This window comes from Scyliorhinus torazame, chromosome 1 (assembly GCF_047496885.1).
Source record: "Scyliorhinus torazame isolate Kashiwa2021f chromosome 1, sScyTor2.1, whole genome shotgun sequence".
Taxonomy (NCBI): domain Eukaryota; kingdom Metazoa; phylum Chordata; class Chondrichthyes; order Carcharhiniformes; family Scyliorhinidae; genus Scyliorhinus; species Scyliorhinus torazame.
The window spans coordinates 119,710,092-119,723,631 of NC_092707.1; the positions used below are offsets into that span (position 1 = coordinate 119,710,092).

Below are 13,540 nucleotides of genomic sequence, written 5' to 3' on the forward strand. Positions count from 1 at the left end.
GCTCTTGTCTGTGATTGGCTGTCGTGTTGTGTGTGCTAATTGGTCCGTTGATCCGTCCATCATTATGTATGTATGTATGTGCTGTGATGTTCACTTGAATATCATGACAAGGAGGAATTAACCCTGCCCAGGACCGCTTCCAACTCCTCACCTAGCTCCTCCTCCCACTTGCCCTCCTCCGGGGTTTCCTCCACCTCCTGTTGTTCCTGGTAGATATCCAACACCTTCCCCTCCCCCACCTAGGTGCTGGAGACCACCCTGTCCTGTATCCTCAGTGGTGGCAGCGTCGGAAAGGCTAGGGATCCACACCTTAGGAATACCTACAGTGTAGAAGGAAGCCATTTGGCCCATCGAGTTTGCTATGACCCTTTGAATGAGCACTCTACCATGCCCACTCCCTCCTATCCCCATAACTCCATAACCTAACCTGCACATCCTTGGTCAATAAGGGGCAATTTAGCATGGCCAATACACTTAACCTGCACATCTTTGGACTGTGGGAGAAACCCAGAGCACTTGGAGGACACCCACACAAACACAGGGAGAATGTACAAGCTCCACACAGACAGTGACTCGAGGTCGGCATTGAACCCGGGTCCCTGGTGCTGTGAGGCAGTAATTCTAACCACTGTGCCATTGTGCCACCCTTATATGGGTTAGATTGATGTGAATGTTCTGAAAGAATACTTTTTAGTGAATAAAATGCACAGAAATAACAATCAAGCTTAATCTGGATTTGCATAATTATTCATGCAGAAATACTGTTCTAATTGTCAAAATGTTGTTGTGAATCTGTTTTCCTGTCCTAATGTGGAGCTTGCTGCTGAATTGCTTCATTAATATCTGCATAGTAAAGATGATGAGCTTTAGCGAATCGCTTGCTTGGTACACAGCACCTGCACTGTTTCAGTGTGAAGTTCTCCACTGAGTACCTTTATCGGGATGCTCTCAGTAAACCTTTTAACAATCAAACAAGAATAATGAGTGGAATTTAATGCCTTCCCCCACACCAAGGTTGGCGGCACGGGTCATATAATCGAGCTAAGATGATGGGAGGGAACCCTGTCACCTTCCTGTCTCTATCCCATTAAAGGCCCATAGATCACTTGCTGCCTGGTCTCTGATTGGCCAGGTGCTCTCTGTTAGTCGGAATCTGCCCACATGGTCCTTGGTCCAGTGGAAGGCCTGCCGCCGCCCAGTTATAAGCAGCAGGCCTCCCCGATAAGTGGTGACAGAGCCAGCTGTCCAGCAAGCGGGCGAGACACTTATCACTTCCATTAAATACTGCTCAATGTGTAGAAAGAGCACGTTAGAAGCAAGCAGCAATGTTTTTGATTGAATATTTAAGAAAATATTTTTTTCCTTATAAACAATTTTATACTTGACTTATCTATAGGCAATTAGCATCATACTAAACGTATTCAGAGCTATCCTGTGGGACAATGGCTACCCTGATCAGATCATTCAGCATATCCATAGAATCCCTACAGTGCAAAAGGAGGCTATTCAGCCCAATGGGTGTGCACCAACCCTCTTAAAAGAGCACACTACCACTCTACTTCCTCGCACTACCCCCGTAACCCCATGCATTGATCATGCCCAATCTACCTAATCTCCACATCTTTGGACTGTGGGAGGAAACCCAGTAAGACATGGGAAAACAGGAAAACGGCACGCAGACAGTCATCCAAGGTCACAATCGAACTTGGGTCCCTGTTGCTGTGAGGTAGCAGTGCTAACCATTGTGCCACTGTGCCACCCACTGCAGATTGCGCAAACTCATGTTTGGGCCTAAAGCTGCCATGTTTAGCACTTAAAAATGTCCAGTCTACCTCAGATTACTCTGGAAGGAAAAGGTGTCTCAAAAATTGGAGGAACAGGTGATGCTAGCCATTTCACGCTGCTATTCGCCACTAACAGGATGCTGCCGTTAAGCCAAAATTGTGTTTTGCCTATCACGCAAATGGGACATGATTTAGCTGCCTCATTGCATCCGACTTGGTGTTGGTACGAGGCCATTGAATCTCATGAGAGGCCTCACTGGGCATGATCCAGATCTACATCTTTAAGTGAGCTATTCAGCTCATTTAAATGTGCATTTGCGGGATTCTCCAGTGCCCCTGGGACCTAACAGCCTTGCCTGGGAGATCTTGCCAGGGCATCATTTAATACTGGATGTAACAAATGTGGACCAGTCGGAATGGCAGTTGAGAGGGACAGGGCAGGGTGGCATCCTGGCACTCCTGGGCTCTTTGGCACAGTTAGGACCTATGGTCCAAGGTCAGCATTGACCTATTTCATGCAAACGGTCGCGACTACATACTGCTCATTGATTACTACTCAAACTATCCTGAGGTGCTGAAGCTGTCCGACCTCACCTCAAAGACCATTATCAAAGCGTGCAAAGAGACATTTCTCGGCATGGTATCCCGAATGCTGTCATGTTTCCACAGTCGAGAATGGATCACGTTTGCTAAAGGCTACAACTTCAAGCACGTAACCTCCAGTCCGCACTACCCGCAGTCCAATGGCAAAGTTGAAAAGGGGGTGCACATCATCAAACAATTTATCCACAAAGCCTCGGACTTCGCCTCTGACATACACCTCGCACGACTATCGTACCTCACCTACTGGTACTACAAAAGATGCAATAGCTCCGTGACAGTCAGAAACATCACTATGACGCACATGCCACCGATCTGGATGCTCTATCCCCAGCAAACACTGTCAGGATCAAAATACCTGATGGCGGGTGGTCTGCCCCAGCTGTCATCATTCGGCAGGCCACGCCAAGATCCTACGTGATAAAAACGGCTGACGGCGCTATCATTCAAAGAAATCGAAGGGCACTTCGGAAAACCACACGCCCATGACCAATTGCCCCTCCACTGCCGTCTGTTGAAGCTCCACCTCAAGACACCACGAACCACGATTCCACCAGTCATGACTCCCACACGACTATCAAGACACCGGCATCTCCTCCTCCACCTCTCAGAAGGTCATCAAGGACGAGATGGAGACCCCAAAAACTGGTCTTATAAATATTTTCCTTCTCATGTCTACTCTATATCCAAGTCATGCATATCATGTTATTGTCTTTAGCACTGTCAACCATAGACAAAAAAAAGGGGAGATGTAATGATATGCATACATGTAACCAATGGGCAATCAGAACAAGACACAACCAATGGAACACCCAGAACACCCAGCGGTGGCATCACCACAAGAGGGCATCACACGACCACTATAAAAGACAAGACACACAGGCCCTCGGCCCCCCTTCCACTGGCAGAAACCTAGAGAGCAAGACATGTGTAGTAAGCAGCACCGTCACACCACCACATGTGGGCTAGAGTAATTTCATATAGTTAGTAGAGTGTACTGTTTTACTAGGGTCAGATCAATAGAGTGTAGAACTCATTTAGGAGCTTTACTAATTGCTCAATAAATATGTTCAACTTACCTCGAAATCTGGAGTATTCTTCAACAGCGCCTACACCAAGTAGCGGCTTATGTTATTCAAACAACACAAAGACCCGCCCCTTTATGTTTTTCTGTCTAAGTCCCGAACATTAGGACAGAGAAAGCTGCTGTTGCTGCTGGCAGATTCAACGCCACTTTTCCCATTCGCTATTGGACTTCCCCAATATCCAGGAAAATTTTGGCCAACGTTTCAAGTCCGTGAATTCTTCAGAGCTGAAGAGGGGTAGAAATGTGATTGATTATATAGCAGAATAAAAGGTAGGGTAGATTCACAAATGGACGCAATGGAGTGTTAATGATCGTGTGAAGGTGATAATAATGGCATAAAGTGATTCTTTATTTTTTCTTTACTTATTCGTGGGATGTGGGCGTCGCTGGCTGTGTCAGCATTTATTGCCTATCCCTAAATGCCCTTGAGGGGCAGTTAAGAGTCAACTACATCATGGGGAGGCATGGTGGCGCAGTGGTTAGCACTGCTATCTCACGGGGCCGAGGTCCCAAGTTCGATCCCGGCTCTAGGTCACTGTCCGTGTGGAGTTTTCACATTCTCCCCGTGTTTGTGTGGGTTTCGCCCCCACAACTCAAAGATGTGCAAGGTAGGTGGATTGGCCACACTAAATTGCCCTATAATTGGAAAAAATGAATTGGGTGCTCTAAATTTATATTTAAAAAAAGAGTCAATTGCATTGCTGTGGGTCTGGAGTCACATGTAGGCCAGACCAGGTAAGGACGGCAGATTTCCTTCCCTAAAGGTGGGCTTTTCCGACAATCGACGTTGGTTTCATGGTCATCATTAGACATTTAATTTCAGATTTTTATTGAATTGATATTTCACCATCTGCAGTGGCGAGATTTGAACCTGGGTCCCCAGAACATTACTCTGGGTCTCTGGTTTACTAGTCCAGTGACAAACACACTACACCACTGCCTCCCCTGTGAAGAGCAAACTTCTTTTCAATGAGTGAACTAGGATCCAAAATCAATTGTTGAACAAAGCATGCTGATTTCAAAAATCAATCTGACTCTCTGGCCATACAGTTCTGTCACTGTCAGGACAAGGGGCAGCACTGTGCGAAAGCAAAACAGGTTACACACGGCCCTCTGGCCGAGGGTTGGGAAAAAAGATCAAACTGGGGGGGAGAGAGTTCATGGTCTGAAATTGTTGAACTCAATGTTAAGGCTAAAAGTCTGTAAAATGCCTAATTGGAAGGTGAGAACTGTTCCTACAGTTTGGGCTTGGGTTTCACTGGAATACTGTAGCAGGCCATGGGCAGACATGTGGGCACGAGAGCAAGTTGCTGAGTTGAAGCAACAGGAAGGCTGGGATCATGCTAATGGACTGAGTGAAGGTGTTCCACAAAACAGTCACCTAGTCTGTGTTCAGTCTCCCCAATATAGAGTAGACCACATTAGGCGCAGCAAATACAGTCGATCAAATTGAAGGAGGTGCAGACAAAATACTTGTTTCACCTGAAAGGAATGTTTGGGGCCTTGGACAGGGAGGAGATAAAAGGGGCAGTTTTACACTTTCTGCGATTGCAAGGGAAGGTGCCAGGGAAAGGGATGCAGTGTTGGAGCTGATGGGATGGACCAGCATGTAATGGAGGGATTGGTCCTTCAGGAACGCTGACGGGTAGAGGGATGGGTTACATAGAAAATAGAAAATACAGCACAGAACAGGCCCTTCGGCCCACGATGTTGTGCGGAACCTTTGTCCTAGATTAATCATAGATTATCATTGAATTTACAGTGCAGAAGGAGGCCATTCGGCCCTTTGAGTCTGCACCGGCTCTTGGAAAGAGCACCCTACCCAAACTCAACACCTCCACCCAACACCAAGGGCAATTTTGGACATCAAGGGCAATTTATCATTGGCCAATTCACCTAACCTGCACATCTTTGGACTGTGGGAGGAAACCGGAGCACCCGGAGGAAACCCACACAGACACGGGGAGGACGTGCAGACTCCGCACAGACAGTGACCCAAGCCAGAATCGAACCTGGGACCCTGGAGCTGTGAAGCAATTGTGCTATCCACAATGCTACCGTGCTGCCCTTAAGAACAAATAAATCTACACTATATCATTTTACCGTAATCCATGTACCTATCCAATAGCTGCTTGAAGGTCCCTAATGTTTCCGACTCAACTACTTCCACAGGCAGTGCATTCCATGCCCCCACTACTCTCTGGGTAAAGAACCTACCTCTGATATCCCTCCTATATCTTCCACCTTTCACCTTAAATTTATGTCCCCTTGTAATGGTTTGTTCCACCCGGGGAAAAAGTCTCTGACTGTCTACCCTATCTATTCCCCTGCTCATCTTATAAACCTCTATCAAGTCGCCCCTCATCCTTCTCCGTTCTAATGAGAAAAGGCCGAGCACCCTCAACCTTTCCTCGTAAGACCTACTCTCCATTCCAGGCAACATCCTGGTAAATCTTCTTTGCACCATTTCCAAAGCTTCCACATCTTTCCTAAAATGAGGCGACCAGAACTGTACACAATACTCCAAATGTGGCCTTACCAAAGTTTTGTACAGCTGCATCATCACCTCACGGCTCTTAAATTCAATCCCTCTGTTAATGAACGCAAGCACACCATAGGCCTTCTTCACAGCTCTATCCACTTGAGTGGCAACTTTCAAAGATGTATGAACATAGACCCCAAGATCTCTCTGCTCCTCCACAAAGTTGTGCTTCATGGTGGCATCATGCTGGAGTTGGCAGAACTGGCCAAGGATGATCTTTTATATGAAGAGGCTGGTGGGGTGAAAAGTGAGGGCAAGGGGAACCCTATCATGGTTCTGAGAGGGACAGGATGGGGTGAGGGCAGAGGTGTGGGAAATGGGTTGGACACAACTGAGTGCCCTGTCAACCACAGGTGCTGGGGAAACCTTGGTTCAGGATAAATGAAGAAATGTTTTGGAAAGTAGCTGTTTCGGAAAATAGCATCATTAGAACAGATGTGACAGGACTTCACAGACCCAGGTCAATCGGATCCCATCATTTACATTGGTCTCCAAAGGTTTTTGATGGCCTATTGGACAGAGCATCTGCATGGACCATGAGTAGGGCCTAGAGCAAAATCAGGAGTCTTTCTTTCGACTGCACCAAAGAGGTTCAGTTGCTACTCTCTCAGACCACCCTCCCTCTGCATTCAAAAACCCTCCCCTCCTCCTGTGTGCCACCTAGATAGCCTTGAGAACACCTCTAATATTCATCAGATGGAACCCATTGAGGCTGAGTCCTTAACATCTTCCCTTTCATGTGCAATATTACAGGAGAGCAATCCATTTTTGCAGTAGCTGGATCCTTGCGTATTGGACTAAATTGTTTTCAATTGCTATGCTAAACTTTACTGAGATTAATCTTTCTCTGCAGTAGCCTTTTCACTTTTACTCAACAACCACAGACATTAGACTGTTTGAGACAGACTCTCTTCAGTGACTCAAGCTAGACTCATTGATTTGAAATACTTCTGAAACAGTTGCAAAACATTTGTGAACTGCTCAGTAGAAAAAAACAAACCTGGCAATCAAAGTCATATTTGAACAGATCACATAGCACGTTTGTATTTGAATTGAATGGCTTGACCCTTTCCTCAGGCATGTTTGTGGACAAATGTATTATGTGCAACCGAATGACATGGGATATTATTCTATGTGAGGCTAAATGACCTACTCCTGTTTTTAACAAGCGAAAATAACTTTTAACCCCTTATGTGGCATGGCAGAGTCAAAGAGGCCAATCCCACCCTAAATTCTCTTCAGTTTTTTTCTATCTCTGGTTTCTGTCTAACCAAAGTGTTCCCTTTTGTTTTTTGTTCCTCGCATTTTGTATTCAGAAACAATTTAATTTAGAGGGCAAAGCAAAATTATATGTACAATCTTTCCTTTCTTTTCAGGTGCCAAGTTTCCAATTAAATGGACAGCACCTGAAGCTGCGCTCTATGGAAAATTCACAATCAAATCTGACGTGTGGTCGTTTGGTATCCTCTTGACAGAGCTAGTTACCAAGGGGAGAGTTCCATACCCGGGTAAGCATCATGGTTTACATGAAGCAAGAACCATCTGATAGACTGAAAATTGCACTGTGCAATATTATTGTTTTAAATTTTTCAAATCACATTCCTCTGTCCTGTGCAAGTGTTTGTACGATGATATTGTACAGCCTTATTACTGAGATATTGTGTTCAAGCTCCCTGAGGAAAGCGTGTACAGCCAGCCGATAGCAACTGGAGTTCAGTCTCTTCCACCTTGGAAAACCTGAAGAGCTGGGTTAAATAACTAAAATAAAAACAGAAAATGCCAGAAACACTCAGCAAGTCAGGCAGCACCTGTGGAGAGAAATAGAGTTGTGTGACAGTTCGGTGACCACCATTCACCAAGAACAGATACGTACATTAATTATTGAAGGTCGCAAGACAGGTGATTAAAATGGCATCTAGGAAGCTGGCTTTATAAGCAGAGGAATGGAGAACAAGGAAGTTACGATCAGCCTTTGGAAGACACTGCTTTAACCTCAACTGGAACATTGTGCCCAATTCTGGGCACCAGATTTCAGGAAGGGTGTGAAAGGGGAAAGGGTGCCAGAAAGATTTATGACGATGGTTGCAAGGTTGAGGGACCAAAGTTATACAATTAAGTAGGAGGAGGAGTAGTTGCTCTCCTTAAAGAAGAGAAGCTGAGAGGAGATTTGATAAAAGTGTCCAGGGTCTAGGAGAAACCTTTCCCATTTGCAGAATGATCGAGAACCCAAGGACACCGGTTTAAGGTGATCGGCAAATGAACCAATGGCAACATGAAGAAAACCTTTTTACCCAGCAAATGGTTAGGGTATAATGCCTGAGAGTGTGGTAGAGGGAAATATAATCAGACTTTCAAAAAGAATTAGATAAACATCTGAAGATAAACATTTGAGGGTTATGGGGAAAGAGCAGTGGGGTGAAACTAGCTGACTTGTTCTTACAGAGAGCTGGCATGGACATGAGGGGCTGAATGGCCTCCTTCTGTGCTGTAACCATTGAATAATTCTAAGAATGCTGTGAGTTTCTTCTATCCAAGAGGGTGAGCTGTGACAACAGCCTTTTCAACAATAGAAAATGCACATGAGTGAGATTGTATGGCTTGGCCATTCAGCCCCTCACAGTTTCATAATAGCTCAGTTGAGATCAGGAGCTTATAAATACAATCCCATTTCCCTAATTTCCAAAGTGCCTTTTGTATTATGCAATTGAGGTGTCAATAATGAGCTGTGAACTGACAATTAAATTAACCCTTTCAAATCATTAATTACAGAGCTGTCGTTGACCTGATGTGTAACATTTTCTTTGGAAATCGTCACAAACCTGCACAGTAAATGGACTCTGTTTAGAGTGACACTTTTTGTTGATTTTTCTATTGAACAGAGAGGAAAAAATAATGTACATTTGTGCCAGATTATTGGATGTGAAGGAAAGAAATACTTGCATTTATTTTATTTTTTTTTAAATATTTTTATTCTCCTTTTTCACATTTTCTCCCAAATTTACACCCACCAGCAATAAACAATATATCAGTAACAAATATGTCAATCCCCATATCAAAAACAACAATCCCATCCTCCCACCAAACCCCAAACATTAGCCTGCATGTTCACACAAACAAATGGCAAAAGGAATCACCCATAGTCACCATTAACACACACAATCCCCCTCCCCCCAACCATCCCAAACCACCCCTCCCAACTAATGTTCAATGTTAACCTGTCCTTGAAAGTGCATAATGAAAAATGCCCATGAGTTGAAGAACCCCTCCATCCTTCCCCTCAGTTCAAACTTAACCTTCTCAAGAGTCAAGAATTCCAACAGCCCCCCCCCCCCATTCCAACAGCCCCCCCCCCCCCCCAGGGCACAGGGTGGGTGGAGAGGTTGCTCTCCATCCCATCAGGATCCACTTTCGGGCGATCAACGAGGCGAAAGCTACAACATCTGCCTCCGCACCCGTTTCCAACCCCGGCTGGTCCGACACCCCAAATATGGCCTCTCGAGGGTCCGGGTCCAGTTTCATGTGCACCACTTTAGAAATTACCCTAAAAACCTCCTCCCAGTAACCCTTCAGCTTTGGGAAATACTTGCATTTATAAAGCACCTTTCACAATCACAGGATGTCCCAAAGCACCTTATTATGAAGGAAGTATTTCTGAAGTATTGTGACTGTTGCAATGAAGAAAATGCAGCAGCCAATTACAAACAGCAAGTTCTCAGAAACAGCAATGTGATAATAACCAGGAATCTGTTTTTATAATATTGACTGGGAAACAAATATTGACCAGAGGGAATTCCTCCTCCTCTTCTTCAAGAATAGTGCCTCGGGATCTTTCACATCCACCTGAGATGGCAGTCGGGGCCTCAATGTAAAGGCAGAACCTACACCTTTGAAATACTCTCTCGGTTTTGGAATATCAGCCTTGATTTTGATGCTCAAGTCCTGAAGTGGGACTTGAACCCATAACCTTATAACTCAGAGGCAAGAATGCTACCAACAAAGCATGGCGCACTCATTAGAGAGTGAGCCACATGGGACCAGTTATTAACTTGATTGTCTGTTTGTGTCTATCAGGAATGAACAATCGTGAAGTACTGGAGCAGGTGGAGAGAGGTTATCGAATGCCATGTCCAAACGCCTGTCCGGCGTCTCTTCATGACCTCATGATCCAATGTTGGAAGAAAGATCCAGAGGAAAGGCCAACCTTTGAATACTTACAGTCCTTCCTAGAGGACTACTTCACAGCAACAGAACCCCAGTACCAACCTGGGGAAAACCTGTAGATCCCTAGGCAATTGGAAAATTCCTTAGCCAATAACAAACTGTATTTCTGACCATATTGTCAACCTGTTCTAAGGCCGCTGAACCTGGAGTCTGAGCTCTAATGTGACTGTAGCTTAAAACATGAAGGAACTCGACAAATATGAGAGCAATTAGCACCCTTCCAATTAACACAACACCCAATTAGTTTTGGGTTACTGACGGCCAATTCTTTGCCGCAATTATTTTTCATTTTTAAATACAGAACACTGCAAAATGGTTCCACCATGAGGGTTGGTATGATGGAGATATAACAGAAATGTTATTCAGCAGTGTTGGGCTCCAGACACTGGATTTTAGATCTACTTGACAGAGTCTATAAAGAGAACCCAGAGCACAGCCATTGCCTGTGGTTTGTACCCATTTATTTGGCATGTCGCTCTCAAATGCACTGTATAATAAGAGAACTGATCTGCTATGCTTATTTAACAATGTTGCATAGGACCATGCTAAAATGGCTAATTCTTCTTCTTCTTAATTAATATTTCACTGAGCTTTTATATTTGATTTGCCATATTCCAAAAGTATTTTATTCTGTTATTTGTACAATTTTGTAGGCCTAACAGACAAGGAAATGCATTTAAAAATGCCTAATTTTATACAGTGGTGTAAAGCCAGCAAAGGTGGTCGAGTTTAGTCACTGAATGACATATAGTTAGGCTGTAAATACAATCTATTTAGTACCAGTGTTTTACGAGTTCAAATCATGGTTATGGAGAAGGAACATGATTAATTTACAGAGCAAGGTATAGGATAATGTGATGCTACTAACTTTGAGTCACTGAGTATAATGAATATACTCATTATTTATGAACAAGGTAACAGTTTTATATGTGAGTATCTGGAAAGATAACGGTTTACTGGGCTGGGCTGAAATATTGGAATGGTGTGATGTGGAGAATCTACATTAGGATGGGAAAGTGCATCACAACAAGCCCGAGGACTACAGTCGTCCCTTTGTGTTGATCACTATGGGCCATGGAGTAGCTTGGTAATGTCACGTGAGACGTTAAGGGGACCACAGCTGCCATTGTGGTCGCAGATCATGGCTGGGAGCAGGCTGACAATCTTTCAATCAGTACCTGCCGAAAATTCTCTTTAAGTGCCCCATTGAGATGTGCAATCTCATTGGTACTGTGCCACACCCATTGCCTTCCAGGAAAGGCTTGCATTACGGACATTAGGGAACCAAACCACCAGCAGGACTGGCCAACTTCAATCTATCCTGAGGTGAAAGAATGTGACCATTTGGAGAACTGAAATATGTCTCCCAATTTCATCAGTGATAACTCATTTGAAATAATTAAGAAGCTTCAGGTTCAGAGTCAAATCATTGAATTTCAGCAACTCTTTGAAATAAAAAGGAACTAGATTTAACGTTTTTAACAAAATAAAATTGTATATTATTTCAATGTTTTTTTTCACCTTCCTAACATGAGCCGGATTGTAAATCCGATAATTATTTTCTCATCGTTATTTGTGCTGAAAATTAAATTTTTGCTTGCTCTAAAACCTGCATTATTTCTTAACGTGTCTTAGAATAGAGACTGTTTTAGTGAATTTTCTTACCAAAAGAGCATTGTACAGCTTTTGTTGCGCATTATGTAAATTTGTTACTTTGGTGTGTTCACAAGTGATTCAATTACAACAGAATATGATTGAATTAAAATTACTTTTACAATCAATCTTTGTAACCAGGCTCCAATAAAATGTGGACATTTTTTTTTACCTTCAATTTTTAATCTTTCCTGTGCTGAAAGTTTTGACTGTTACAGGAATACAGTTCCACTTGCACAACCACTACTCCTCTACTGCACCAAGTGTTAATTCTTCATCTGGAGACTGAGATGGGAAGGGCCTACAATCAATGTGGTGTCACCAGCAAGAGACCTGACTAGCTTTCATGTTTGGATCTCATTACCATTTGGAATTCTCTACCCCAGAGGGCTGTGGAAGCTCAATCATTGAGTGTGTTCAAGACAGAAATCAATAGATTTCTGGATACTAATGACATAAAGGGATATGGAGATAGTGCAAGAAAGTGGCATTGATCAACCATAATCTAATTGAACGGCAGAACAAGTTCATTGGGTTAAACGGCATACTCCTGCTCCTATGTTCCGTTTTCCAAGTGATTTGCTCACTCAGTTTAAGAAGAAGATCGCTGACCAGAGAAACCCAAAAATCTGGGGGCTCCATCACAACCAAACTAAGTAAGTAAAGAGAAGAGGGAGGTGATACTGGAAGAGATCTGGAGACAGTTGGACATCAAGGGGTGAATTTTTCTGGGGCCTAGAGAAGCGTCAATGGTCCTCCTGACCCCATAAGAATCGGGGCAGCACGGTAGCATTGTGGATAGCACAATTGCTTCACAGCTCCAGGGTCCCAGGTTCGATTCCGGCTTGGGTGACTGTCTGTGCGGAGTCTGCACATCCTCCCCGTGTGTGCGTGGGTTTCCTCCGGGTGCTCCGGTTTCCTCCCACAGTCCAAAGATGTGCAGGTTAGGTGGATTGGCCATGATAAATTGCCCTTAGTGTCCAAAATTGCCCTTAGTGTTGGGTGGGATTGCTGTGGTGTGGGGATAGGGTGGAGGTGTTGACCTTGGATAGGGTGCTCTTTCCAAGAGCCGGTGCAGACTCGATGGGCCGAATGGCCTCCTTCTGCACTGTAAATTCTATTTCAAAATCTTTCCTCATTTCTGGAGGATTTTGCAGCTGTCTCTTTAATTGTTGACCACAAAACACAAGCAGAGTGTGTGCATTGAATGCTCTGCCCATTGGTACCTGAAGATATAATGGCATCATATTGATGTCATAGGACCCCAATTTGTATGGACAAATGAGGAGTCTGATTGCCTTCAGCCTTTTTTCCGGGCGCTATCAAATGGCAGAGGTCTGAATGGTGACAGAAACGATTTTCATCATGTGACCATGTCACTCTCATTAGGTGTAAAACCAAATGTTGGGGCATCAGCATCAACAGACTATTTACTGTGGCGGGCAAGGCCACTAGAGCATGGGAAAATCTCCAGATTGATATTATCCACATGAATAGCAAAGCCTCAGGTATTGTAATGCTTGACATCTGCGACTGGTCAGTTGTGACCCTCATTATTCTTTTATTAAATTGACTTAATTAATTAATACAGTGGCATTTTACAGTGAGACTTCTCATGCAAACTATAAATATCCCATTTATATGGTTATTTGA

The 13,540-nt window shown here is 44.0% G+C and overlaps 1 protein-coding gene across 8 annotated transcripts in view; it reads left to right on the forward strand.

The window, feature by feature from the left end:
• The window catches only part of LOC140411434 (tyrosine-protein kinase Fyn-like), a 461,382-nt gene extending 449,317 nt beyond the window's left edge, over window positions 1–12,065 (forward strand). For all 8 annotated transcript variants that reach the window (XM_072500549.1, XM_072500558.1, XM_072500552.1 and 5 more), the window contains 2 exons: window positions 7,390–7,521; window positions 10,085–12,065. In XM_072500549.1, the coding sequence (XP_072356650.1) occupies window positions 7,390–7,521; window positions 10,085–10,293 (341 nt within the window). In that variant the 3' untranslated portion in view covers window positions 10,294–12,065. The remainder of the gene's footprint in view (window positions 1–7,389; window positions 7,522–10,084) is intronic.
• The last annotated feature ends 1,475 nt before the right edge of the window (window positions 12,066–13,540 follow it).